This window comes from Triplophysa dalaica, chromosome 23, assembly GCF_015846415.1.
Source record: "Triplophysa dalaica isolate WHDGS20190420 chromosome 23, ASM1584641v1, whole genome shotgun sequence".
NCBI lineage: Eukaryota > Metazoa > Chordata > Actinopteri > Cypriniformes > Nemacheilidae > Triplophysa > Triplophysa dalaica.
The window spans coordinates 7,102,317-7,129,245 of record NC_079564.1 but is presented as its reverse complement, the minus strand read 5'-3'; the positions used below and the strand labels follow the sequence as shown (position 1 = coordinate 7,129,245).

The 26,929-nt window shown below is 37.4% G+C and overlaps 1 protein-coding gene across 1 annotated transcript in view; it reads left to right on the top strand.

Moving 5' to 3' along the window:
• Nucleotides 1-26,683, top strand: part of LOC130412846 (thiamin pyrophosphokinase 1-like) — a 32,733-nt gene extending 6,050 nt beyond the window's left edge. The window contains exons 3-9 of the mRNA XM_056737625.1: nucleotides 945-1,019; nucleotides 7,736-7,805; nucleotides 15,620-15,692; nucleotides 18,318-18,404; nucleotides 23,083-23,229; nucleotides 25,673-25,784; nucleotides 26,670-26,683. Coding sequence (XP_056593603.1) covers nucleotides 945-1,019; nucleotides 7,736-7,805; nucleotides 15,620-15,692; nucleotides 18,318-18,404; nucleotides 23,083-23,229; nucleotides 25,673-25,784; nucleotides 26,670-26,683 — 578 coding nt within the window. The remainder of the gene's footprint in view (nucleotides 1-944; nucleotides 1,020-7,735; nucleotides 7,806-15,619; nucleotides 15,693-18,317; nucleotides 18,405-23,082; nucleotides 23,230-25,672; nucleotides 25,785-26,669) is intronic.
• Nucleotides 26,684-26,929: the final 246 nt, after the last annotated feature.

Genomic DNA, 26,929 nt, shown 5'->3' with positions numbered 1-26,929 from the left:
GCATTTCAACTGATGATTTCTTTGTTCTGTCAGAGACAAAATATTCAAGTCCTTGCTGCTCTATTAACAGAGTGGAAGCAACCAGAAAAAAAGTGCGTAAAAATAGCCTCAACATGTGGGCTGTCATAAATTTAATTTACAGGAATTCAACAGATCTGTGATTGAATTGACAAACAGATGTTATACAATTGTTGCAAATACAGATGATTTTATTTGGCCAGTGGCACCTACCTTTTCTTCACAGCGCAGGGTGTTGTTTTAGCTGTGATTCATTTATACTCTGTGTTTGCACCCCGGGACCTCAATATTTTCCCAGTCTGTTCCACAAGATGTGTTCTGTTCACGCCTGCATCGAGACGCTGCGTCGTGATTTATTTTAAGGCAGTTTTGACGCATACTCGATGTCCTTCACATTTGGTTCCCCATTTTGTGATTTATGGTGCACCCCATAAGTAGCTTCCTATCATCTCTAAGTGAAAATAAATGATTTTATATAATAAAATATAATGAAACTACTGGGCTAATGTCACAAGGCTTGTTTCATATTTTACCCCGCAAAAAGAATATGAGGAATACATATTTTATTTCTTTATAATATTGTTTTTGGAGTGACCCCAACATTCACAAAAGTTATCTTTTATATTTAAATTGTTAAACGATAAGTTCCGAAGTTGTTTTTTTAATATAACTCAAAAGTAGTGTTTTTGTTTGCTTTTTATTACTACACTGAATTCGTCCTCGGGCAATTACAGAACGCATTAGCTTGGTTATCGCGGTTATTACTCTTGCTGTTTTTATTAGCTGCTTCTATTTAGACCAGTATTTCACCAAATGAAATTATTAGAATGTTTTTCTCTCTTGCACTTAGTAAATAGAAGGACTTTAATCTGAGACCTCACCGTAACTAAAGGATTCACTATGTTTTTCCTCATTTCTTTCCCCAGGAAAACAAAAGATATGCTTGATTATCCTAAATCAGCCATTGGATGAGAAGTACTTCCATGTGCTGTGGAGTAAAGGTATTGATTTTCTAATAAAAATTGTCCATTGATTTGATGTTTGTGTAGTACAGAACAGTGACATGACTTGCTATGTACGGTTCTCTGGAAAAGGTCAGGCGGACGTTATATAGGGGCACCATAAGCTATAAAGCCCCAATAATGCATTAGTCATCTTTTTAGTCCCTCATTGGATTAGTCATGATCGCATTACACATGTTTTCTAAAAAATGTTATTAACTTTGATTTTCAGCTATACCTTTCATTGTTGATCTTACTCAACATTACTTTCCTGTTGCAGTCTGAAATGTACATAGTTTACACTGACGCTTACACTGACGTGTTCTTTAACTTCTGTAATGTTTTTCTACTCACAGGAGTTTTCACATCAGATATTTTGAGGGCTATCAAAGCTTTTTCACCACTGTGAAATAAGTGATTGTACTTGACAAGCATTTTTCTTTGCCATTTGATGTAGCCTGTCATGACTTTAAATTTGTTTTTTACTTGTTTACTTGCTTCTGTACACGGTTCCGATTTGTTGGCAAGAGTTTTTATCAGTGTTCTGTAGCACTTGTTTTTTTCATAAGTTTTTCTCAAAGACTTCGCCGTGTAATTCCTCTCGCGTTGCATCAGAGATGCTGTGTATTTTTCATGAGGCTCAGCTCTGGAGTCGAAGCAGGTGGGACCCGAATGTTTTGCTGGGAGCTGAACAAACACTTCCAGATGGTATACCTTGAGGGACCGGGGTAGGACGCTCCACCCCTCCTCCAGTGAGCCTCAGAAGTAAAGCCACCACCAGTATGCCACCACTATGGCACCACCAGTGTTTGTTCTTTAGCAAAGCATGATCAAAGACAGCTCATTCAGACTCGTTTTATTTCGACTAGTCTTCTTTTGGACTGTTTTCAAAACTCCTAATGTCCGAGCTGGTGAGTCCAATTTTATCAGCGCTGGATATGGAGCCCAGTTTTGTCAGCCAAACCTTTGTGTTAACGACACAGGAAGTACTTACTGGTGGATTGGTAGGCACATGTTGTACACCTTGGGGTACACAGAAAAATGTTCTAAAAACAAACATATTTTTCCATTTTATTATGCATGCCAGGCCAGTAGTTGGCGTTGTCACTTTGTAAAGAAACTTTATAGAGAGTAAAGAGTACAATACTCGCTCATGCCTATAGACTGGACATATAATACACATACGCATTACATCACCAATTTCCCAATCTTGTTTTTGAAGCATCAAAATGAAAATGACAATTGAAGTACTATTCTGAGGCTTCAATGTACAGCCACAGAATTGAATATAAAAATGCTAGTAAAGAGCGAGATCCGATTAAACCATCTCTCATAGTTACCGGTAAGATGTTTCACTCAATCCTCATCTCGTTCTGTGTGCTTTAACTTCAAAAAACTTTTCTTGTTGAAAAATTGATAGTGCCACAGAAAGCAGATATAGTCTATTACACCATTTCTCTCTTGTCCAGAAATCTTTATTGTGGTATGTGAAATCATTTTCCTCTGATTTCTTGTGAAAGTTTTCTGTTGTGTAAGTGCCTCTTTTATACTACAGTGACAGTCTTTTGATTTTTTTTTTAAACTGAAGCTTTGTTGAAGTCTTGGTCAGTGATCGGTTTGTGGCTTAGCGTTGCTTACATTTGTCTCTCAGGCTCAGCCTTTGTCCTATATGACGAAGACATTAAACGTTAGTGAGATGCTTATTCATTCTGTTAAACTGTAGACACGGGTTAAAAATTCTGCACTCATCCCGCCCTCTCAACTGAGGATAAAGAAACCAACTTGAGAGGCAAATTAACCTTCCATTTTGCTCCCTGACCACTCGGCCTTCTTTGATTTAGAAAGGCCACAAGTTTCACTTTACCTCCACTGCCAAAAGACATTAAATCAGGGACAGCAAACTCGGCCTCATCAATATTTGTCCCCCATAAAACACCAGCCGAGTAGGAAAAGTTCATGACAGAAAGAGGAAGCACTGCTGGTGGATTATGAAGTGTTTATTTACAAGGTTATGTGTCCTGCACTAGGGCTTCAGTTAAAGAGCATTCATGAATGATTTACCTCCTCCAGCACCTCTCGCTGGCATAATGCTGCCTCACCGAAAACTCAAAGTGTCTTGTTTACTGTTGCAGGCCTCGCCACCAGTGTTGAGTATAGCTGCTTTAAATTATAAGTAGCTTTGCTTGTCGAAGTTCTTTGTTGTTCAAATATACTGAAGTTGCAATTGACTAACGTTAGAGTTAAGCTATTTAAATGGATATCTTTATTTTGGATGACTTTTAGATTATTGCATTTCTTTCTGCCACTTGTAAATTGTTTGATATTAAAGGGATACTCCACCCAAAAATGAAAATTCTGTCAGGGAAAATGTTAGCAACTAACATTTTTGGGACATCATTGATTACCATAGTAGGAAAAACGGTGTTTAATTTTCTTTGGTCTGTTGAACAAGAAAAATTTGATATTTCGAAATTTGTCGGAAAGCAAACAGTTCTAGGGCATGTTTATTTCTTCCTACTAGGGGAGTCAATGATGTCCCAGAAATGTCAGTTGCTAACATTTTTCTTTCCTTCATCTTTCTTTGGGTTCAACAGAACAAATAAATGTATACAGGTTTGGAACAACTTAAATCATAACCGAATTTAATTTGTTGGTGTAGCATGTTTGTGTATCCATTTAAAACATCTAAATTAGGTTGAAAGCATGAAATGAATTCACACTAACTTAAGTGACCGAAAAATAGTCAATTAAATATTTTGCATAAGGGACTTTATTGCGTTCATACATGTATTTAAGTCATCTAAAAGTCGTATTTAGGAATGATTGATTCTGTTTTGTACCTTAACCTTAAGTTGTGCCAAAAGAACGCAAGTAAATCTTTCTCACAGAGAAATGTACCAGTGTAACCATGCCTTAAATTTGAGTGAATATCATTCAGAAAATCCAAGCTAACAGCTACCAAAAAATATTTCTGTAAGATATATAACAATACATTTGCATTTACATTTTATCCAAAGCGACTTACATTGCATTAACCTATACATTTATACTTAGGTATGTGCAATCCCCTTAGATCGAACCCACAACTTTGCGTTGTTACCGCATTGCTCTTACAACTGAGCTACAGGAAAGCTGCATTATTGACTATTCTGAAATATATAGAAAATTATTATTGGCTTACCATAGTAGTTTTGTAGGCCAAATCAAAAACATGGATTTAACATAAGTGGTTTTTAAAGATTATGATTATTATTTGTACTTTAATATAAAAAATATTTATAATGTGGAGAGTTCAAATGCAAAAACAGAACTGTTAATTTTATTGTGAACTATAATTATTATCAATCAAACTGCTGTTGGGTTGTTTTGATTAAGTAATAAGAACAAAACAATACAGCTAACTAATAACATGACATAATATAAAACTAAAAAATATATGTTTTCTAAAGAAAATGTGCTTTTGGAAATAAACTCATCACATTTTAAAATTATTTTATGGACTAACGTTTTTCAGTATGTATTCATTTTAAGAGGCTTTTTGTATGGCTCATGATTTAGTATCTACGTTCCATGTGAAATGAATTCAAAATCTTTTGAGTGTTTATAATGGCAAACAAATGTTTTTCATGATGAATAAATACATAATCTCAGACGGTGATTGAATGCACAGGTTAGACTTTAACAGTTGATTTAGAACTGAAAGCAATGTAGAGATCTGCTTAAAGATCCACAGTCATAGATGCTATATAATTGATTTTTTTCCTCTACGTAGGAAGTCTTCATTTTATAAACATCTTCATCTTAATACATTTGCCTGGTGAAATAACGACTCATTTGCATTCACACCTTGTGAAGTCTTGTTTCCTAGCCGGTGTTCCCCGCTACACAGAATCACACCCTGTTCTCCCGTTAGAGATGTAACACGCTGTTTACTTTGATAGGATCTTCACGAGAAATCTTTTGATTCAACTCCCAAGACCACATTAAAAACACTAAGATAATGGCACTGCGTACAAACGATGATGGGTTTTGCCATACCAATTTAGCTGTCTGGAATCTAATGAATAACTGGCGTGGATGAAACAGAAGAGCAGATTTTATTTTGCACTTTAGTTGTGTTTTCGTAAGTACATCTTATCTGGATCATTAGAGAGACAGACGTGAACCTTGAACCATTATCTGATGAAAGGAGTTCTATTTTTTTTCTTTACAGTGTCTTGTTAATGCCCTGCTGATGTCATCAGGCACTCAATAACTTAACTCAGTCATGTATCCGCAGGAGAAAAGAGTGTGAAGAAGCAGTAATAATGCAAACTAGTAATACATAACTTGACTTATAAAAGTATAAATCTTGTCTAGACAAGTGGGAGAGCCGACAGAAAAGGCTGATTTGTTTTTCTAAGTGCCTTCCGAAGCAAGACGACCTCGGCTAGTAGGACTATTTTTTTTAACTGCATTTTTACATTTTCAAGAGTGAAACTTTTTCTTTTGGTGCAATTGAAGATGCTTCCAGTAAAATGGATACTGAATGTTCTGCCTGCGTCAATCACTCCCACAACCTCCTCTGTTAGCTGGCAGAAAAAGCTGAAGCAATTAAACTGTTCTGGTATTTAACTGTGCACCGTGTGCTTGACACCTGAAGAGAAGTTATTTTTAACAATATTTACATTTACATGAATGCATTTGCCAAGTGCTTTTATCCCAAGTGACTTAACGTGTATGTAAAAACACCATGCGCCATAAAGGGTTGACAAGAACAGGAACAATACACTCAAGGCCAGTAGTTGTCCATTAGGATTTCAGCAGTGTCTTGCACTTTCCATTATTCATGTGGCATATGATGCAATCCTATTCCCCCAACTGTTGGCCATAAACCAACAGTGCTGACAAGATTACATTCGTCTTGACATGATCTTTGTAACAAATCCCTTACACTCATAAGCGCAGCATCTGAGTGCTTGTCCCTGAAAGTCAGTTTTTATTTCACTCTGCCGTGAAAATGTTTGCTCTTTTTTCATCAGAATGCATTCGAAAAACATAAAGGCGTAAAGTCACGTCTGTTTGTTTATAAATGCGCTTTTAAATAATAGGATTGCTGACGTATAACCAACCCTCTCCTGGTAAAAAAGAAGAAATGGCTTCAAAGGAAAGCAGACGTTCTCAAAGCACCTGGTTTAAAATAACTATGTATTCAGAGCGTAAATTCATGTTTTCTTGCTATTGTCTGGAGAGACAATCCCACATCTCTGTGCTTTAGTTCATCAGCTACAAAAAGTAAGAGCACTTTCTTTGAACTTCTGCTCAACTTCAAAGTCTGCAGGATTATCATTTTAATGTCACTTAGATGTTCTTTTTGTGCATTTCGCATTGAGCATATGGTGCAACATCTTTCTCAGATTTGTCACCCTGCGCCGCATAGCAAATTGAAACACTTTGGCATATATACACACGTTTAAAGTATATAATAAGAATACATTAAATTGTGTTTTTAAATGGATTAAAGGTTTAAAATGTCTTACCTTGTTTAAGTATTAAATATCGCAACCTAGTATCTCCATATTTTGTTATTTTTTGCCATAAATCATCCTTAATGTTTGTCACTGGGGTTTGCAAATATTTAGCCTATGAAAAGTACTAAAAAGTGCTTGTCAACTTTGACAATGCAATTTTTAATCCTTTTGAAAGTACTGTGTTTTTTACACTTCCTAAAAAAACTGCAAATTTGGACATCCAAGGTTTCGGAAGGACTGCGACAATATATAACAATTATTAACAAAAATGCAAGAATGTGATTTTTAAGTAAAGGATAATTCACCTCCCAAAAAAATTCTCATCATTTATTAATGTTGTTCAAACCTGTGTATACCTCTATTTCCTGTTGAACGCGAAAGAAGATACTCTGATAGATGTCTTAGTGATTTGGTGTCCCTACATTGGAAGTCAATTGGGGCCAATGCTGTTTGGTTACCAACATTTTTCAAAATATCTTTTGTATGTGGCAGAAGAAAGGAAACCATAATGGTCTGGAATGACCTGAGGGTGAATACATTAAAAAGCTATTTTGGCATGAACTTTCCCTTTTACTAGAAAATCATTCATATATTTTAAGTAAAATATTACAAGGTTTTGCATGTAATATAAGTGTTACAATCCACTACATTGTGTAGAAGTACAGTGTTTTTATATTTCAGGTACAGTTAAAAAGCTCAATATAACATTAGACAATGTTGTATATGCGGCAATATCTGCCAGTAAATCTAAAAAAATTATGCATACATGGCTGTCATATTCCTCTCCAAAACCAGTGTCGTATTTAACATGGTTTCACTTTTTAACTGGCCTTACCTTGACAATGACAAGGCTCACCATGCTTATCAGAATCGATGATGATCCTGACAGGACAGTCTGACCTTCATCCTGAAATGATTAGTGCTTTTGCGGAAAGGCACAAGGGGACCATTACTGTCAGGCTGACCATGATCTAGAATAATCTATTTGTTTTTATTTCAGCATCTCTGCAGTTACCGGGCTGGAGTTCTAATATAGCCTCAAACATATAATCTTATGATGCAATTGCACTTATATTTATCGCTTCAATCATTTTTGCTCTGAGATCTGTTGTAATGTAACTTTTTGTAGATTTTCCTGTAAAAAAGCGGAGGTGACATCCTATGTGTGTGAAATGAGGCCCTTACGTGTTGTCTCTGCCGTTTCAGCCAAAATCCGGGCATGTGCCGATGGAGGGGCCAATCACCTTTACGAGCTCATGGAGGGACATCGTGAGAGGTGAGTATCCCTAATTTTGGTCTCCTTTCACTGTCGGCTGTCAATGTTAGAGATGGATCTGGTGATGTCAGGGTTCTGGGGTCTTTTCGCACGTTAGCTGCCTCTCACAACTGCAAGACCACAAGAGTATCCCATTTGCCAGGGTGCTTTCAGAAGACTTGACTCCTAATCCATCACCCTTTGTCTGTGTCTGGCAGGCTAGATTCATCTCCAGGTCTCTAAATTGGGTATTTCCCTCCTCTCCTGAGCTGTTTTCAATTGTTTTCTTTTGTTTGGTCTGTTTCTTATTTCCACCTAAAAATAAAACTCAGACTGTGCAAGAACAGGATTCGAGCGATGGGACAAATCACACACTTGTGCATTTGTTTATTAAAAAAATATTTGACACAAAAAAATTAGATTCTGTTGTGGTGTGAAATCAATTAATTGCAGACAATGAAGTTTGTATAACTTGTATTACACATATCCTACACATAATTTCGGGGAAAATGCTATTTCATGCATTCTGAATTCTTTACACGTTTAAAGGTGCTGGGTACTCATGCTTAACATGGTCAACTTGTTAAAAAACGAGTTGAAGCTATTACGTAGTATTTCTGTGTTTTCTGTAGTATTTCGTAACGGGAAATGCACACCCACGGAAAGGCGAAAGAAAAAGCCTGCCCACGTGCCAACCAACAAGCGATAGGAAGACCCGCTTATCAAGATTGGCTGCGCTGCATCACGATTGGCTGCGATCTGGGCCTGCAGCTGCAACTCGTTACTCTTGCGATAGTGAGGGAAGTCGTTTTTTTGTTCACAGCATTTCAGTGATGGATGTTATATAAATCGTGGATATTGCATTGGATTTCGAGATCGTTTGAAACTGATAGATGGTGCAGTCCCAGTGCTAAAATGAACTGCACGCAGTAAGTCAAACTAAGTCATATATCTGTGTTATGTTGGCAATCGGCGTGTACGTGCATAATGTAAAAAACCACGAAGGGAATGCAATGATGTATTGTGTGCTCGTGCTGTAGTTCTGTCCCCCTGCCTGCCTCCAGCAGCTCCTCTTTTTCCGTAAATAATCGGATGCCTGTCTCTCTTTTTTTAGAATTTGATCAAACTAAATACTCTTCGAAGATACAACTTATGCAATACTACTGTATAGGTACTAGGGATGCCAGAATACTCAATGTAATATTGAACCGTTTGGTACGACCGTCCAAGTGTATTGCGGTTTTCAGGTTTGCGATTAAAAAAATCTGTGCGCCTAATTACACTGTGAACTTGTTCTGTCCGTGTTTGTCTGTATGCTGAGATAGATAAACGCATCCCCAATATCAAATAGCTAATGGAGATGGCGGTCTAGTGGGTTAAACCACTGAACTGGTAAATCAAAGGTTGCTGGTTCGATCCCAGCAGCCACCACCAGTGTGTCCTTGAGCAAGACACTTTACTCCATGTTGCTCCAGGGGGATTGTCCCTGTAATAAGTGCACTGTAAGTTGCTTTGGATAAAAGCGTCTGCCAAATGACTAAATGTAAATGTAAATAGCGAGTGGTGATTGGGCGGTGAAGCGAGACTGCACCTACAACACGAGTAGCAATGTGCTCTCAGCACATCCAGCAAGAGCATCTCTTTTAGCACCATGCCAAAGTCTGTTTCACGAAAGTCAGACAGCTATTAACGTCTTAGCAAGAACGCCTCCAAGCAGCTACTAAGCATTGCATTTCTTCTCATTTATTGCAATGCCAGTGATGCACCTTGTTATTGTTATGTATATTTTGCATTACGTCATTTGAATTACTCTGATGCACAAAACCTCTTCAAGAAGCTTATTTTACTGGCGTGTTGATGAACAGTAAACCAAAAACTGCTGTGAGCTGCGAGTGTAAATCTTTACATTTATTAAAAACACCAGTCATTTGTTGTTTTTTGCTTGATAATATTTATTGATAATAAAATAAGTCAAGTGAAAGAAAGAGAATTTCAGTAAAACATTTTTTTTCTTCTTAAAAGTTTACTGTTCCTGTCACATAAGCATAAAACTATCAAAAATCACTTTAATGTGCCGAAGCCATCAGAACCGAAAAGAAAACCCTGGGCAATAAACCGAGGTCCGTATTGAACCGTGGGTGAGCTGTATTGTTACATCCCTAATACGTAGTCAAGATTAATATGAGATATGCAGAAACTGCGAAAACACAAAAGGATTATATGTAATATAGTTAATATACATTTAAGAAGCATGTTTTTAATGTATATTGCTTCAGCCATTGAGTCATTTATGAACTACTAATGTTAAAATCCATTTTAAATGTGACCTGAAACCAGTGTTTTGACCAAATATCTGGTCTGATATGCTCAGTTTTTTCGGGGGCGAGGTTTGGTCAGAATTTGAACTGTATTGTAGCTGTCTAATGTATTTTTGGGGAGGCTGCTCCATTGCAGTTTCTATTCATATTGACTGGTTATGAAAAATGTAATTCTTGCTATATTTTTTAAATCACAGTAGTCTGATTTAGATTCTGCTATGAAGTATGTAATTAAATTACTTTGGAAACATATCAGATCATTTTTAGGTCATCTGTTCCTTTAAAGGGGGGGTGTCCGATTTCCGAATTACGCTTGCTTAGACAAAGTCGGCCCGAGTACCAAAACAACCTTGTAGCCAATCAGCAGTAAGGTGCACAGTGCACAGGATGGACATTAGTCGAGCCAAGCGCTGACGAAAGCGAAAGATGGGGGTAGAGGTGTGTCTGTTTTGGTGATTTGAACATCAACAATGGATATGACTAATCTGACACTTTGCCTTAAAATATCGCTTTGTTCTCACATGGGGATTACAGTAGCATAGAGATGACCTCAAAACTAACAAACATAAATTTGAATTTACAAAACTGCTACTGTATTTCAATTCCACTGCGTTATTAAAACACACAATTTATAGGATTCAAAAATCCATTAAAATAAAGTTTTGTGCATTTAGATAGGATTGTAGAAAATGAGAATATGAAATGTGTATGAGCCGCACACGCGAACTGAAATTATTTCCCCAAACAACTGGTTTTTTGTAACGTCAGGCATATTTAAAGAAGTAAGAAGGCCTTCCCGAGGAGCTAATGATCCGTTCAGCGCACAGCCAGCTGAGTGTGTTTTAACCGAAAACCTCAGAAGCTTTTTTTTTTTTTCATCTTATCAGCTTAAAGCAGCACAGCCAGACGCCTCACAGGACGTTCTAAGAAATAAACAATATGTTTTGAATGCACCTATGCAAGCGTTCCGTGACATATCCATCAATTCTCTTGTAGCTGTCATTGCGTTACTTTGTATGCTTTTGTTGTCATCCGTAGATTTTACTCTGAACACAGTATAGGAGCCTTCGTCCAGACACTTAGCCATATGCGCCGTCACAGGGGAATTTACACCCGCTGGAAACAAATTGCAATTGAGCAGCAACCAAAACATTCTGTGTTTGGAAATGCGGCTCATTTTGAGGTCTTTTTGAGGGAATTAATTCAGGTCATAAGACACGGCTAAAACGAATATTATCGCTTGGTTAAGATGTAATGCAATGTGGATACATGATTTAAGGTTAAAAAACGATGGTTGATGGTTTGTATCTCCTCTTTGGACCGGCTATTTGAAAAGCGCAGATTTTTATCAAAGCTCATCGCTCTGAAATCGAGGTGTGCTATGATTGGCCACTTAACCAGGGCGTAGTGATTGGTGGAATTTTTGGAACATTAGGTTCCGAAGCAGTTTTACTTACAGTACTGACTTGCGGATACATTTGGGCGGTCTGATCTACACAGAGAAAGATATTTGGAAGTACGTTTGCAATTTTCAATTCTGCTAGCAGAAGTTTTAGTTTGTTTTAACTAGTGATGGGCATATCCAACAAGTCCGATTGGTGGAGAAGCAGAACGCAGTCTGGCAGACCTCTGGTCTTGCCTAATTACATGCATCCACAATGATTACGCATTTTTAATCTCCCTGCGCAAACAGAAACTGACAGGGAGAGAAATCTTCAGAGGAGCTTGTGCACAGATCAAGACATATCCTGTTATTATCTCACAGTGCCTTAAATGTAATTACTGCATTGACCTTTCCGGGTATTCTTTGATTAGTTTAGAAATCTCAGCTTTATTTGAACCGAAGCTGAGAACCCGGCATCACGCAATATTCCGGCCGTTGCAGATGGTCCGTTATTACCGAGCAGGTTTCCGGTTCCAGACTGTCTGGATTATTAACATTGATTCCTCTGCGGGTAATCTTCAAACGTTCACATGCCTTATTAACTGTTCATTTGGTATATAACTAAGTTTCTGTTTTTAAACCCCTCATGTTTTGCTGTATTTGGCCCAGATATGTATTTGGAGCTCTTCTGAAAAGTGAATTAGGGGAAAGAGTTTAAACAACATTATTTTAAAGCTAAAAATCCATTATGTTTCAATAAACTCAGTATTGTTTTATGGTTCTTTATGCAAGGTTCTGTTAGTCAAGATTAATTGCAAACATTAACATTTTTCTTAGTAATAAACAGGTCGCTCTTGCTACTTTTGCTACGACTTTTATATGTACACTTTATAAAACTTCTTCACATATTGTTACAAATTTAAAAATCTGCTTTAACAAACGCATAAGTACAGGCAAAAGTAAAAAAAGTTTATTTTTATGACATACAATTATTAATAGTAATTATTAATAATATATTGTTTTAATTATTTAAAAATATGAATGTATTGTTATGGGCCCACTACGCGTTGGTTTTTTCAATATCTAACTCTGAAAATGATGGCTTGTTAATTACAAAAATCTTTCTGATGCCTGAATTTGTGCAATCTTTTTATATTTATTATGAAGAATCCACTATTTTTATTTGAATTAACCCCTTCTGGAGAACCCAGGGCACCCATATTTGATAAAAAGAAAAATTGGAGTACCAGATGCAGTCGCTGTCAAGTTTTATTGTTTAATAAATAATATTTAGTAAATTAATACAATTATTGCATTTTCTCAGATTAACCTTGATGATATACTCCAGATACACATATAAACAGTGTGTGTGTATATATATATATATATATATATATATATATATATATATAAATATATTCCTTTTCCTTATTTCCCATGTTCATGTTTTTTACTGTGACTGGTCCACCAAAGTATTGTGGTTAACAGCATCCAAGGTGTCGTGTTCATGTTCTTATTGTCACATCAGTACCATGACCATCCTCTGAACAACCTGCTTTTGCACCTCAGTGGATGGATCTATGATGAGCCTTGCAGATAAGCCTCTTATTTGTCCTCTTTGACAGATTTACAAATGAGACGTTCCCGACACATACACAAGCTCCGTAACGTACCATTGTTTATTATGTTAGCTGTCATGCGGTTGTTTTGAAGCGCTCGCGTGACCTTTGCTGATTACGAAGGAGTCAAAAATGAACCGTGAGGCATAATCAAGAGCTGATCGCCTGCTCGGATGATCCACTCTGGAGGTTTCATGATTTCACCAGCCTGTCTGTAATGAAGCAACAGCTGAAGAGGTCTCTTGATATCGAGAGTGGTGTGTAAAAACCGGCTGGCATAAAGCAGATGATCTGTTATTTAAGTCCTGAGTGGGCTTATTGACGTACAAAATAGAGCGCACCACACGAAACCAACCAATATGCTCTTCCCAGTTGATGAACAGTCTCGCCGTTTATAAGCAGCGTCAACTTTGAAGATAAAAACGACACACAAATCCTCAAAGGTCTTCTGTGTCACTTGGTAGCCTGCTCTCCACCTCTTTGGTTTGACATTCTCATACGTGTTGTTCTAAAGTGCGTAACAAGGACAAAACAAGAAAGCCAGGCCCGTAACTGTGATCTCGTCGATGTGTCTTGTCTGTGACAAAACGAATCAACCATCTGATGCGACAGGGCGTCTCGTCTCGCACTCTCCCGTTGCCGTCGGTCTTGACCTTCCGAAATTACTTCAATTCTTAATTCTAATTTTCTCAGCGGCGCTTCAAATCGAGTTCTTTTCCAACGAGAGAGTCCCTACATTACGATTAACTTTAAGTGACACTTTAATTTGAATGTAAAAGAGGTGTATTTTGCCTCCAATTTGAGCTCAGCAGTTGGAAGAGGTGTTTTCGCTGATAAAACGTCAAAAGGAAAGGTTTCATTTAGCTTCACCTTAATGCGGCCACAGAACTGTCACCGTTGAGGGTTATTTATGGCTTCTTGTTTAACTTGGGGTCTGTCGCAGAGAACAGAACGAGAAACTTTAAAACTGTTTATCGCTTTGAATTGCTTTCTCTCGCACATTGAATCCTGGATCAAAGCCAGCGGGACGTTCCCGGACGATGCACCATTTCACTGGTACATTCAGTCTTATGATCTGAGGATTTTAATGAGACGATTGTAGTGCATTTTAAAGGAAGGGGTTTGTGTTGAAATGAAAAATTCAGTCAACATTTACTCACCCTAACGTTTTTGACTTACTTTTCTTTAAGGGACAGGTTGCCCGAAAATAAAAAAGCTGTCATCATTCACTTACCCTCGAGTTGTTCAAAATCACAACAGTTCTTGGTTACTATGGACATTCTTCAAAATATCTTACATTTAGTCATTTAGCAGACGCTTTATCCAAAGCGACTTACAAGTTGGGTAAACAATGGAAGCAACTGGGTCAAACATTATGACAACAAAAATCCTAAGAGCAATAAAAACATGTCTCACAAAGCCTACTACAGTGTACAGTGCTAAGTTTTGTTTATCTAAGCTAAAATAAGCATGCATTTTTTCTTTTATTTAGAAATTGTAGAAAAGATATAGAACAGAACAAAGACATTTATAAAGCAATGTTTCTTACTTTGGTTATAATGCTGACCAGGAACTGTTTGGTTTGAGGCATTCTTCCAAAAATCTTTCTCAGTGTTCCTCAGAACAAAGAAAGTCATAAGAATTTAGAACAACTTCTAGACTGAATTTTCATTTTTTGGGTGAACTGTTCCTTTATAAACAAAAAGAGAAATTTCAAGTAGAACTGTATTTTTCCAAGCTGCTTTATTCATACAACAAGTGTGACAAATGATAACGTAACACAAACAGCACGTGGCGAAGATTAATTCTCACAGTTTGTTCGGTAATGATAGAGATGCTTCCCTTAGCTAATAACCACCACTGCTGTAAAAATGCAGAGATGCAGTTCAACAGTGAAAAGTTAAGTATCGCTGGACTTTTTAACACACGTCCTGCTTCTAATCCAGTTACATTTGCGACATAAACGCAGCAGTGAGTTGAAGATAGAGCTCTCGCTGTAATCCGCCGCAGTGTTAAAATACCACGCTGCCGCATTACAGCTACATGCACCACCCAGCGGAGCGTGAAATCACTACGTCGAGTCTGTATGCTTTAACGTCTGCCAATACCGACACTGCCTTTCTGTTCTGAAAGAAAAGCTTCGACATGATCTATCTTTCTCAGTCCATCTGAGCGAGGAAAATCTTGCCATTTCTTTCACATATAGTGTAAATCTATGTCACATCAGGTTTGAGCTACACGGCAACACCATGGTGTGCATCAATTCTTTCTAGTCCTCACTTTGTCAAAGAGGCCATCTGTGTTGCTTTTGTCATGACCGTGAGCAGATAACGCTGTGACTGGCAGCCATTGAATGGTTTTGTTGAGGTCCTGTCGGTGAAGTTTTCCATGGCTTGGATCACAGGCCCACCTCTATTTCACATCAATTAAGTGTGTGATGTCTGCACAATTTGTGACGATTTCTTTCTGTAAACCATCGGCCTCCCTGATCTTTTTCTCTTTCTTTACATTAAGTTTTCTCCCAGACTACATAAGTGGAGATTTTGATTCGATCCGACCAGAGGTCAAGGATTTCTACCGAGAAATGGTGAGACTCTTCAACCTTACTTACATTCGGTCTCATTTTTCTTTCTTTTGAGTTTTTATTCATTCAGTTAAGACAGTTTTCTGCTGCTCTGGCTTTGTATAAAGCATCGCTTCTCAGCTGGATGACTGCAGATCTGTATTGATAGTCATGGACAGGGGGGAAACATTACTGAATTCACATGATAAAATGCAACTAACCAGATGAAATAAATACGTGTATTGACTTTGAAAGAGGAGAAAATCCTTTCCATAATTTTGTTTTTTGATTTGAAAAAGCTATGCATCAATTCAAACTCTATGGTATTTTGGCACCTGTCGCTTTGTAAAAAGGTTGCGAGATTGGGATGCCAACACAAAGGGAGGATGCCCCACGTGTAGGTCAAATGAAATACAAATATGGGTTTACTTGCAGTGTGGATAAATGATTGGTTTGTTTCAGCCACAGTTTGACTTGCATGTTAAATTATTGCCTGCCAAAAAAATATTTATGACCCCATCACTACGTAATTGTTTTTGGTCTAGTTTGGCATTGGCACTTGAAATCTGTTTCGCTTCTACTCTCTGATCTCTCACATTATATTGTATTTTAACACAACTGAATGTTATTTTCACATAATACTTGTTCTGTCGTCAGACATAAAACGAGTATAAAATAGTGACTGAACACAACCCAATAACATCTTGTGTTAAATCCAACCTGCTGTTACCATAACTGCTGCTAAAATCCTGATTTATAAACGCGACGTCGTCTGGAAAATCACAATACATTAACATTGAAGAGCGAATATATGAGGTGATTTTGGCTATATTTCTTTATTTGTCTCATGCAGCCCACAGCCTTTACTCCTGTTGCTCTTCTCATCAATGTGTTGTTGTGTCATGGCACTTTTTATTTTAAATGCAATAGATTTTATTGTAGATTGCTTATAATGCAGACAATTTGGTTAAAATTCTGAAATATGAGAAAATACACTGTTGCTATTACAAAGAGTTACAACTACAGGGTTCACACACTCTCTGGTCAATCTCCATTTACTGTGTGCGGAGGGCCAAGGCTCAAACCTCACGGTTCACTGCTGTATTATGCTGATCCCGACAGTCACTCAATTCTTCACAATCTTCATGTAGAATTCACACCACTGTCTTCACGTCAGCCTTGACAGGTGTGATGTGCCTAGAGGAGGAGCTTTGCTATTTTAGCAATACAAGTTCTCTCTATGCCCTTGAGAAAAGCATTTAACTTCACGTTTCTCCTTGCAGGATATTCATTTTTTGAAATTAGCGTTCTGTAAGTCAGTCTGAATGAAAACCATCTGCTATGTAATGAGTACTAGAGGTTATTTGCATTGTTATAATCCAGCATTTTATCTCGTTCCTAAGCCCCTGTACGCGAGTTTGGGGGGAACGGAAGTTTGACAGACCATGAAGCTTGAATTTAAATGGGCTTAAAAAAGGAATAAAAACAGGGGTGATGCTCTGTGGAGGATAAAGGAGAGATCAAGCAACAACAGGAACAAGCTCCTGAGCTGACGTGCGGATGCAGGGTTTTGTGGTACCTGCTGCGAGCGAGAAGTCACCTGCGACGGGCCGTGTAGATGCAGCCATTCAGCGGAACTAAGAGCAGAAGACGCCCAATCTCTGTCCTTCCTGACACTCAAAGAATTCCCTCAGCAAGAGACCCCGTTTACAAAACAATGCACAATCGGACATAAGAGCCAGTTGTTTGTCTGCACTATAGCATCTTTTAAGTTTCTCAACTTTCTTTTTCTATTCAAGAGGTTTCTTTTATATAGCGCTTTCTGGTTTTTCCAAATCGTTTTCATTTGTTACACCATTTTTATGGGTATATACATATATATATTTAATATATGCTGGAAACACTTAACAGAATGGTTCTATACAACATGATATAATAAGAAACTGTATTAATCTAATCTTTGTTAATGTTAATTCATATAATAATGCAACTTTTACATATCAGGTTTCTGTAAATTAAAATTAAACCTGAACAATGAACAACAGTATGTTAATAAATTGACATTAACCCGAATTAACGAATGCTGCAAAAATGTTCTTCTTCTTTGTTTATTTATCACTTCTCTGTTTACTCATTAAATACAAATTTGTTATAAATGAGCTAAAAAAACATTTCAAATCAATATGATGCGTTTAATTATTTAATCATGGGCAGGTAGCTGTGTAATAACTGGGACAATGTACATTATCTGTTATGTAGTAAATTGAACCTCTTTGGCAAGTGATAGTACACTGTATATTGGTAATCAATACTGTATAAAGGGTTATATAGATATCTGTAATGCACATAGGATGTAGATAACCTGTACACTGTCCTGTTTTAAACTAAATGTATGAAATTTCTTTGAATATTAGTTTTTTTTTACTTCATAATAATCATTCATTCTAATTCTAAAGAAATTGTGTAGAAATCAAGAAAATTGTCAAATAAACTTTATAGTGACTATATGTCACTTGCTAAAAGGTTTACTTTCTCTGAAGCAGTTGTATCATTTTTTCACATAAATTCTTGGTGTTAAATGTAAACTGCGCATATTGTTGCACACATTTGTAATTTATATCCAACCTTCTTTTACTCCATAACTCCAAGCTGATTGAAACACCTGACCAGGACCTAACAGACTTCTCAAAGTGTTTGGCCATTATGCTGCAGAAGATCAAAGAACAGAAATTGCAGGTTGGACTTCCTCACTCCTCAGCTGTGTCTCATGTCTCTCTGTCTGTCTCTCTCTCTCACGTGCAAACATATTCTGTGGTATCATATCATAGTGAAATTTTAAATGCTAAAACAAAGTCTCACAAAAGATTTGCTTTAAGATCCTTCAAGTGATGACTTTAAGCGATTGTTCAACCAAAAATGAAAATTCTGTCATTTCAAACCTGTATTAGTTCTTCAGAAAACAAAAGAAAGTATTTTGAATAAAGTTGGTAAACCGAAAAGCAGCGGCACCTATTCACTTCTATTGTATGCACACAAAACCAATGCAAGTGAATTATTGATTTAAGAAATATCTTATAAAAAAAGTATAAAAAAGTCAGACAGGTTTGAAAGTACATGAGGGCGAGTAAATGATGACAGAATGAATTTGAAAACTTTGCCAAAATTGTATATTTTATGAAAGAAAACATGAAATGTCTTCAAACTAAATATTAACAACATAAAAAAGTTTATAAAGCGTGAATTACTCATGTCAATCATTTACTTCACAAAACAATAGATGCGGAGCCCATTTTTCATGAACCTGTTTTAATGTTGTGTGGGTTCTAAATTGTGTACTGTTTTGTTTGTGAGGATGAGGTAATGTCAAGTAATCTGTCCAGATTGATGTCTGCATAATTTGGCGACTGCAGCTTTTAAGAAGTGACCGATGAATGTGCATCAAACCACCTTATTAATGTCCCCTGATGATGTCATACACAATAAAAATGATATTAAGATATTTGTATATTAAGCGGAACATTTTGGGCAATAACACCAAGAGTAATCCTGTTGACAAAAACAGCATGTGCTGGTTAGGCAGGTTTTGAAGCATGGTAGCTGGTTTGTGCTAGTTTAAGATGGTCCTAAAATGGTCACGTGCTGGTCCATCTTTAACCAGCACATGACCAGCACAAACCATGTTTCATAACCTGCCTAACTAGCATATGATGTTTTCTTCAACAGGGAATGTAATCTTAATTTAATTGTGATGCCTAAAATGAAAGCTTTGCGTTTTCTTTTTTATCTTGTCATGTGTGAACTCACCTCCTTCAGGAGCTGTCAAAGAGCCTTTGAATGAATATGGTGTGTGCGTGGTCTGGTTTCTCCTCCTCAAAACCCCGGGACTGAGTTGTAGTCTTGTCAGACTGTCTGTTGGTCCTCACAGACCTGCCCATCACCTTCACAGACACTCCAGTCCCATCAATATACAGTACCAGACTCAAGCTCACTCTATATGCGCTGAGTGCCTTTCCTACTTTCTCCGTTGTGTTTATATTCCATCTTTGTCAGTGAGCTTTCAAGATCCTATAGACCTGAATAAACTGAGGGTAACTGTAAGATAATTTGCTTCTCTGTCACTCTTTCGCGGTCTAAAACATGGATTGAAACAGATATATTTATTTATCTAGCTGTCGTGGCGTCGACTTCGCTTTGCTAGACTTCACAATGTCGAGTGCCCGCAGAGCATTTACAGGCCGATGTATTAAACACACAAAAGATTTCTTACAATCACAAGCTCCCGTCTGATTGGCTGGCTGACTTCTTGTTGAGGGCGAGGGGTTTTAGTGGTCTGCCGGGAAATGTTGTTGTTGAACAAAGTTGTGAATGTTGCACTTAACAACAGGTAAATGGGGTATTCTCATGCACTGTATATTCTGCTTTGTGGTTTTTGTCGTTCTGGAATTTAAAAGCACATTTTATTCCCCAGACATACAAACAAAACACTGTCTGCACAACCATTTGCAGAGACCGCTGTGCTATTATTTGAACGAGCTGCCTCTTTGTTGCTCGTTGCTCAATTATGGTTGTATTATTATTGATTTCAGTTTTACCCACCTCTTAAATGTCACATTTAAAACAAGCCGTGATTGGTTATTTTGCAGACAGGCCCTTCCTGCAAGGGCCAGAATAAGGCGCGAAATTGACCAGACATTATGCCGATAATTAAACGTCTGGCTCTGCGAGACATTCAGTCTGATACCTCTAGATATCTCTTGTTTATTGCTCCAAGTTTTTGCTGTTATTATGAGAAAGACGTTGAACGGTTCCTTGTGCTTACTGTAGTGTTTACAGCTCTGCAAGGATGCTTTGACCTCAGAATCCAAGTTACGAGCGCATCATCATTTCTGCTTCGCTTTTAAAAAGTTTTGCAATCAGTCCTCATAATTACACAGGCGCCGTAACATGAACAATTTATGTGTCAGATGTCTCATAAAGTCCTGCTATTTAAGCGAGCGGAAAGCGGCTGCCTTTGAAGCGTTCATTACCGTCGGTGCATTTTAAAGAGTTTTTGTCACATGGAGTTGTTGGATGTCACAGGGTGATGGGTACATTGCAACAGTCAGACAAATAGTCCCGGGAGCAAATATCAAAGAGATTCTGCCAAGTCAACGTTTTCTAGTTCGCACGGTTCCCTCTGAATACTTTGCTTTAATTAATGAGTCTATTTTTTGTCGAAGACAGGCATAATTCAGAAGATGCAAAGGGACGGGAGAATCTGCGACATGACTTTACAACAGCAATTATTTATCCTTAAGTCACTAGTTAGTTGGCTTTATGCTTTATAATGATGTTATAGACGGTTTCATCTTAACAACGTAAACAAACGTTACTGCGCATGTGCACTTTTGTGACCCCACCTTACTGTGTGTTGAGAACAATGGCGAATGAAGCGTTAAGCGAGAGTGATTTACATGTTAAGTCGAATGAAACTCAAAATGTTCAAGCGCCCAACTATGCACGAGGTTCCGGAATGCACCTATCTATGATGACATTGATAGGTTGAACACCGCCTCCATAGAAAATATCAACGACTACTTCTCTAGCCCCGCCCACTGGTTCGCCCATAACAATTCTGAAGTGGCACGGAACTAGATAGAGCGAGCAAGCAATAAACAAACATGCCGTTAAAGATGGCTAAATATTGTGCTACCCCTGGTTGTGGAGGAATACAGTCGCTGCATAACCTTCCCTCGGATTCCGACATTAGTAATGCGGGGTTAATGTTTAATTTTGAAGACGTTCGAGCTCATGTTGGAAAAACATGGAGCGTTTGTTAGTGCCGTGTGTAAACTGTGAATGGTGCTAATGTGTAACCTCTCTAACCAAATTCACAGAAGGCTCCAACTATCCGAACTCCAGTGGGCGTTTACTTATAAAGTTTTCAATGTGGCCTCTAAACCCGTGTACAAAATAGCCTATAACTTATTGATTTTTATGTTTTTTAATGTAAAAACCATGCAAACGTCATAAGTAAACCTCATTTAACAGTATAAAACAATACACAAGCACAGTTCATGAGACCTTTCACTTTCTGGAACACATTCATCCAAAATTTGACTGTAGTGTATTATCTCATAACAATTGAAAGAAACCAAGAAGCGTTGTTACTTGATTAACTTGTCTCTCCTATATTTGAATTCAGACTGTGATACCAAGCTCAACCGCTAGATGACAATGTACCATACGGTTTCTTTTAATGCGTCAAAACTACAGGACTCATTCAACAAATAGTTTATTTACTAAAATTATTATACAATATAAATAGCTATATTTTTTGGCACTAGCAAAACACAAACCAGAAGTTAACCGGGGGTCAGGCTCGCGAGCGTCCGATGAAATGGTGTATAAATCATTATTATTTGCATAGCATGATTCATGAGTGATTCACAAGATAAAATATAGCATGATAACAAACGAAAATACAATTCAACATTCACAATAAGGTTGTATTTATTATCCTCAGTACCCAACATAAACTAACAATGACCAATATAGTTTTTAGGTGTATTGATCATTGTTATGTTAGTTCATGTCAATACTTTACAATATTCATGTTAGGTTATGGTGCATTAACTAATGTTGACAGACTACTTTTGATTTAATAAATGTATAAATAGATGTTTAAATGAACATTAAACTAATAAATACTATATATGTATTGCTCATTGTTTCTCCCAGCTTATGCATTAACTAATGTTAACAAATTTCACAATATGATTTCACACAATATTAATACACTTTAAAATTGAGGGTTTTATGAATGCTTGAAGCCTCTTTCATATCAGTTGATTTAGAATGATCTCAAATTGATATTAGTTTGTTTGTGTATTAATTTGTGCATTCATTAATGTGTTTGTTTATTTTGCAACAGTATGTTTAGGATATTTATCTTTGAACACTGCTTTGTTCCCACATTCATTCGTTCATTATTTTATTTACTTATGTTTGTTCTTTTGTCCATTTGCTTGTGCAGCACTATAAACATTTGTCCTCATTCGTTTTGTCATTAGCACATTGATTTATTGTTTTATCCATTTATTTGTTTGCTTGTGCAACAGCACTTTTACAACATTTATTCTGGCTGCATGATGTATCTTCATCTGCTTTGCTCCCACAATCCCTCACTTATAAATGTGTGTGTTTATGCACTTGTTCATTCATTAATTTGTTTGTTTGATTCACTGTTCATTTGTTTGTTCAGCAGCACAAAACAAGAGTGCGAAACAATATTTATTTATATCATTTATCCTAGTTTCTTGCACTCCAAGTCACTCACCTATTCATTTAGATTGCTTGTTTGTTTATTAGCATTTTTTCCTGTTCATACCAACACCCAGATTCTGTGTGTTTTTCACCTTCACTGTTTTTGCAGGTGGACACAATAGTTACCCTGGGTGGTCTTTTAGGCCGTTTCGATCAGATCATGGCCTCCGTGGAGACTTTATTTCATGCCCAGAAGATGACCAATCTGCCCGTGGTTGTCATACAGGGCAGTTCTCTGGCCTTCCTCCTCCAAGAGGTAAACACTTGTCTTTCATTAGCATCTGCTAATCAGTGTTTGCACTTGTGTGCTGTTGACACCCTGATTGCAGCACTTAAAGATCAATCGTGATATTAAGCAGTTAACAACCTCAGAGGCATTTCGCCTCCTCCTCTTTGTTGTTTTCATGTTTGTGCACTTTTAAAAGGTCACGTCTCTGAATTACAGCCGCTCAACTCACAATATGTTGTGCTTATCAGAATTATCGTACAATTATAGGTTTAAAATAAAAGCATATGTGCGCAGTTGTGTGCGTGTGGTTTTTATATGTCAGTGGGGACCTAAACCTGAATGCACATCAACTCACGGGGACTCGTGTCACTGTGGGGACCAAAATTGAGGTCCCCACGGACACAAAAGCTTATAAATTGTACAGAACGATAATTTTTGAAAATCAAAAAATGCAAAAATTTTCCCATGATCTTTAGGTTTAGGGGTTGGGGATAAAATATACAGATTGTACAGTATGCAACTTATTACGCCTAGGGACTGTCCGTACGGAGATAATAAAACATACGTGTGTGTGTGTGTATGTTCTTAAGAGTACTCGGTAGTCATAAATATTTGAAATTGTGAGTTCAGGGAAGTGCATGACTGTTGGATCGTGGGGTGTCTTGTGACGATACAGCTCAGATCTTCATTGTTCCCCTACTGGCCAATGCCTAGATTTGAGTGATGTTCAAGAAGACTGGAATGCACAGACCAGCTCAGATATTTCTCATGTTTTTTTTTAGACATATTGCGTATCAGTCCAGTGGTTTTTATGTTGAAAAGAGAACAGCAAGACAGTGGGGTTGGATCAATACCTGAATTTTGGCTTTGGTATGACACCAGCCTCTGGTACTTTATGTCTTTATAGATACTAAATCAATTCCTTTCAACAGTCTTCAAGAGAGGCAGATGTGTCAATAATTCATGTTTTATTTTATATTCTTGGATAACATGTTCGGTTCCTATTTAAGGAAAGAAAAGAATATTTAAAGGTCTAGTGTGTCATTTTTGGGAAAATCTATTGATAGAAATGCATTATAACATACATACAGTAGCTATACCTTCGGTGGTGTATAAAGACATAATGACGTGTTGTTTTTATTACCCTAGAATGAGCTAGTTCTATCTACACACACTGCAGGTCACCTTGCATGTAATTCACCATCTTCTGTCGGCCGTTGTAGTGTTTCGAAAGGGGGGGTTGGGGTGATCGGCATTTTTTATTACGACTGTATGTACATTAAGACACCTGGGACTACGTGCATTCTGTATTTATCAAACTGCATCACAATTCCCAAAAATAAACCTGAACCTAATGAACATTATTAAATTAGATCACTTTCACCACACTTTACTCTTTGTATTGTGTAACAAAGGTGTTTATTGTCTGAAGGTCTCATTTATGTTTGTACAAAAATATATTCATTTATTGCATACTTGCTGTGGTTCCCATACGGACTTGATGTAGCGATAAACAGCAGAAAAAATGCTGTAATGTCAAATTAAAAAAACATTTAATGAATCTCACTCTTTCGCTGTATTTCACACCATGCTTGCAGCACTTTGTTGTCAGGTACCAAAATTTGCAAAAGGATGTTATACTGCAGTAAAGTTTTGTGACTGTACTATTATTTATTATCCGTATACACAACAACCCAGCAAGACATTTTAACCTTGTACAACTGCAGAATTGCTATGGCAGCATTATTTTTCATTCAGTAAAAGAACGTTTAATCAACCTCTGAAGTTCATAGAGAATACATGACATTGAGGTGACTCTGAGAATGTTAATATGTGAGCTGCTGTGATGGGCAAGAAATTTAAATGAATGAATCTCAATCTATATAAAGAATCCCATAAAGCAGACCTATAAAACATGAATTCAGTCCTCTGTCATTGCGACATTTATTCTCTGCCGTCCGTGGCATTTCAGAAGCATCATTCTCGATAAGTTTGGAACTGGCAAACTTTAAAGTTTGCAAAAGATTGAAATAAAAAGTCAGGTTTTATATTTAGTGTCTGACTTTATACCAAATGTTGTAGGTGGTAATTTATGCCTAACAGAATCGTTCTGGGAACATCTTGGTAATTTTCAAGTCTTTTATTTTTGGAAGGCTCATCATTCATCTTGCTTCTAAGTGTGTGTGTGTGTGCGTGTGTGTGTGTGTACGTAGGTAATAAAGCACCACTTTAGAAAAGTGATAATTGAAATTATCACAATATTGAACCAAAACTGTTTGTGACAGAGAGACAAGAATCTTATTACAAATGGCTCTTGCAGGTGGAACATAAATCTTTTGAAACGTAGCTTTTTCTGTCAGTTCAAACCTGTAAAGTCTGCAATAGAATAGAATAGAATAAAAATAAATGGAATGGAATGACTATCTACTCTCTTTCAATGACCACCTATTGCTTTCTATCTCACTTGCAGAACAAACGGCATCGGCTAAATGTGAACACTGGTTTGGAGGGTAAATGGTGTAGTCTCATTCCGGTGGGCTGCCCTTGTCTCACCACCACTTCTGGGCTCAAATGGAACTTGGGTGAGTTCTTTCTTCTTTGTTTATTTATAAAGCACAATTTAATACAAATGTTGTTGTCCAATGTGCTGTACAAGGATAAAAGACATACAAAAATACCCATCCAACATGTCTCTACTAAACATACAATATATAACTAATACACATGCAATGTCTATCTCAACCTCCAGAATTATTAAAAGCCTGAGCTAATAAATACGTTTTAAAACTAGACATAGGCGGAGCTGATCTTATATTCCCCAGTAGCAGGTTCCAAAGTTTGCGAGCCGCAACCAATTCGGCACGATCGCTGTTCAGTTTTAATCTAGATCTGGGAACTGTTAGTAGTTACTGATCAGAACACCTCAAAGACCTAGCCAATGTGTGACGTTTTATAAGCACAATAAGATACGTTGCTGCCCGACCGTTTAAGGATTTAAAAACCAACAGTAAACATTTGTATTCAATACAAAAAAATGAACTGGCAACCATTGAAGAGAGGACAGAATCGGTGTGATATGCTCATGCATCCGTTTGCATGCATTCTGCACGGCCTGTAAACGCGCCAAGGCTGTCTGGCTAACTCCTACATATAGAGTGTTGCAGTAATCGAGTCGCGAAAAAATTCAAAAAAGTTGCACGTTTGCAGCCCACGGGTCCGTCCACCCACACAAACACACTCATCCCAGAGGACACCCGGCCGGCATCATCCTCTGTGCTCCATTTGTACGGCCTGTCCTGGAGAGGAGACGTTTATTACTCCTGACAGCTGAAATCTCTCACTGATGTTACAGTTGATTCAGTTTGTCAGGCCTACATTTAGAGTTCACATTTACATCAGTGTATTTTAGCCTCTCTGTGCATTTGATCTCTGTTGATTTTGTTGTGTGAAACTGCTATTTTTTCAAGGGACGGTTCATTGAGAAGGAGTCGCACGTTAAACAAAGGAAAAGCAACGGACAGGAAACTATTTTGGGGACATTGGTTTTGTATTGTTTACTAGACACGCTGTTCCGCGCAATCCATCTTCTTTGAGGAAAATGTTTACTTTTATTTTTGGAATATATAATGGAGGAAGGAGGTGTGTGCTTTTCAGAGTGTGTAATTCCTGCAACACCAGCTGCACCAAACGGCTACTTCAAACGGGTATTCTTAAACTCTGAAACCGA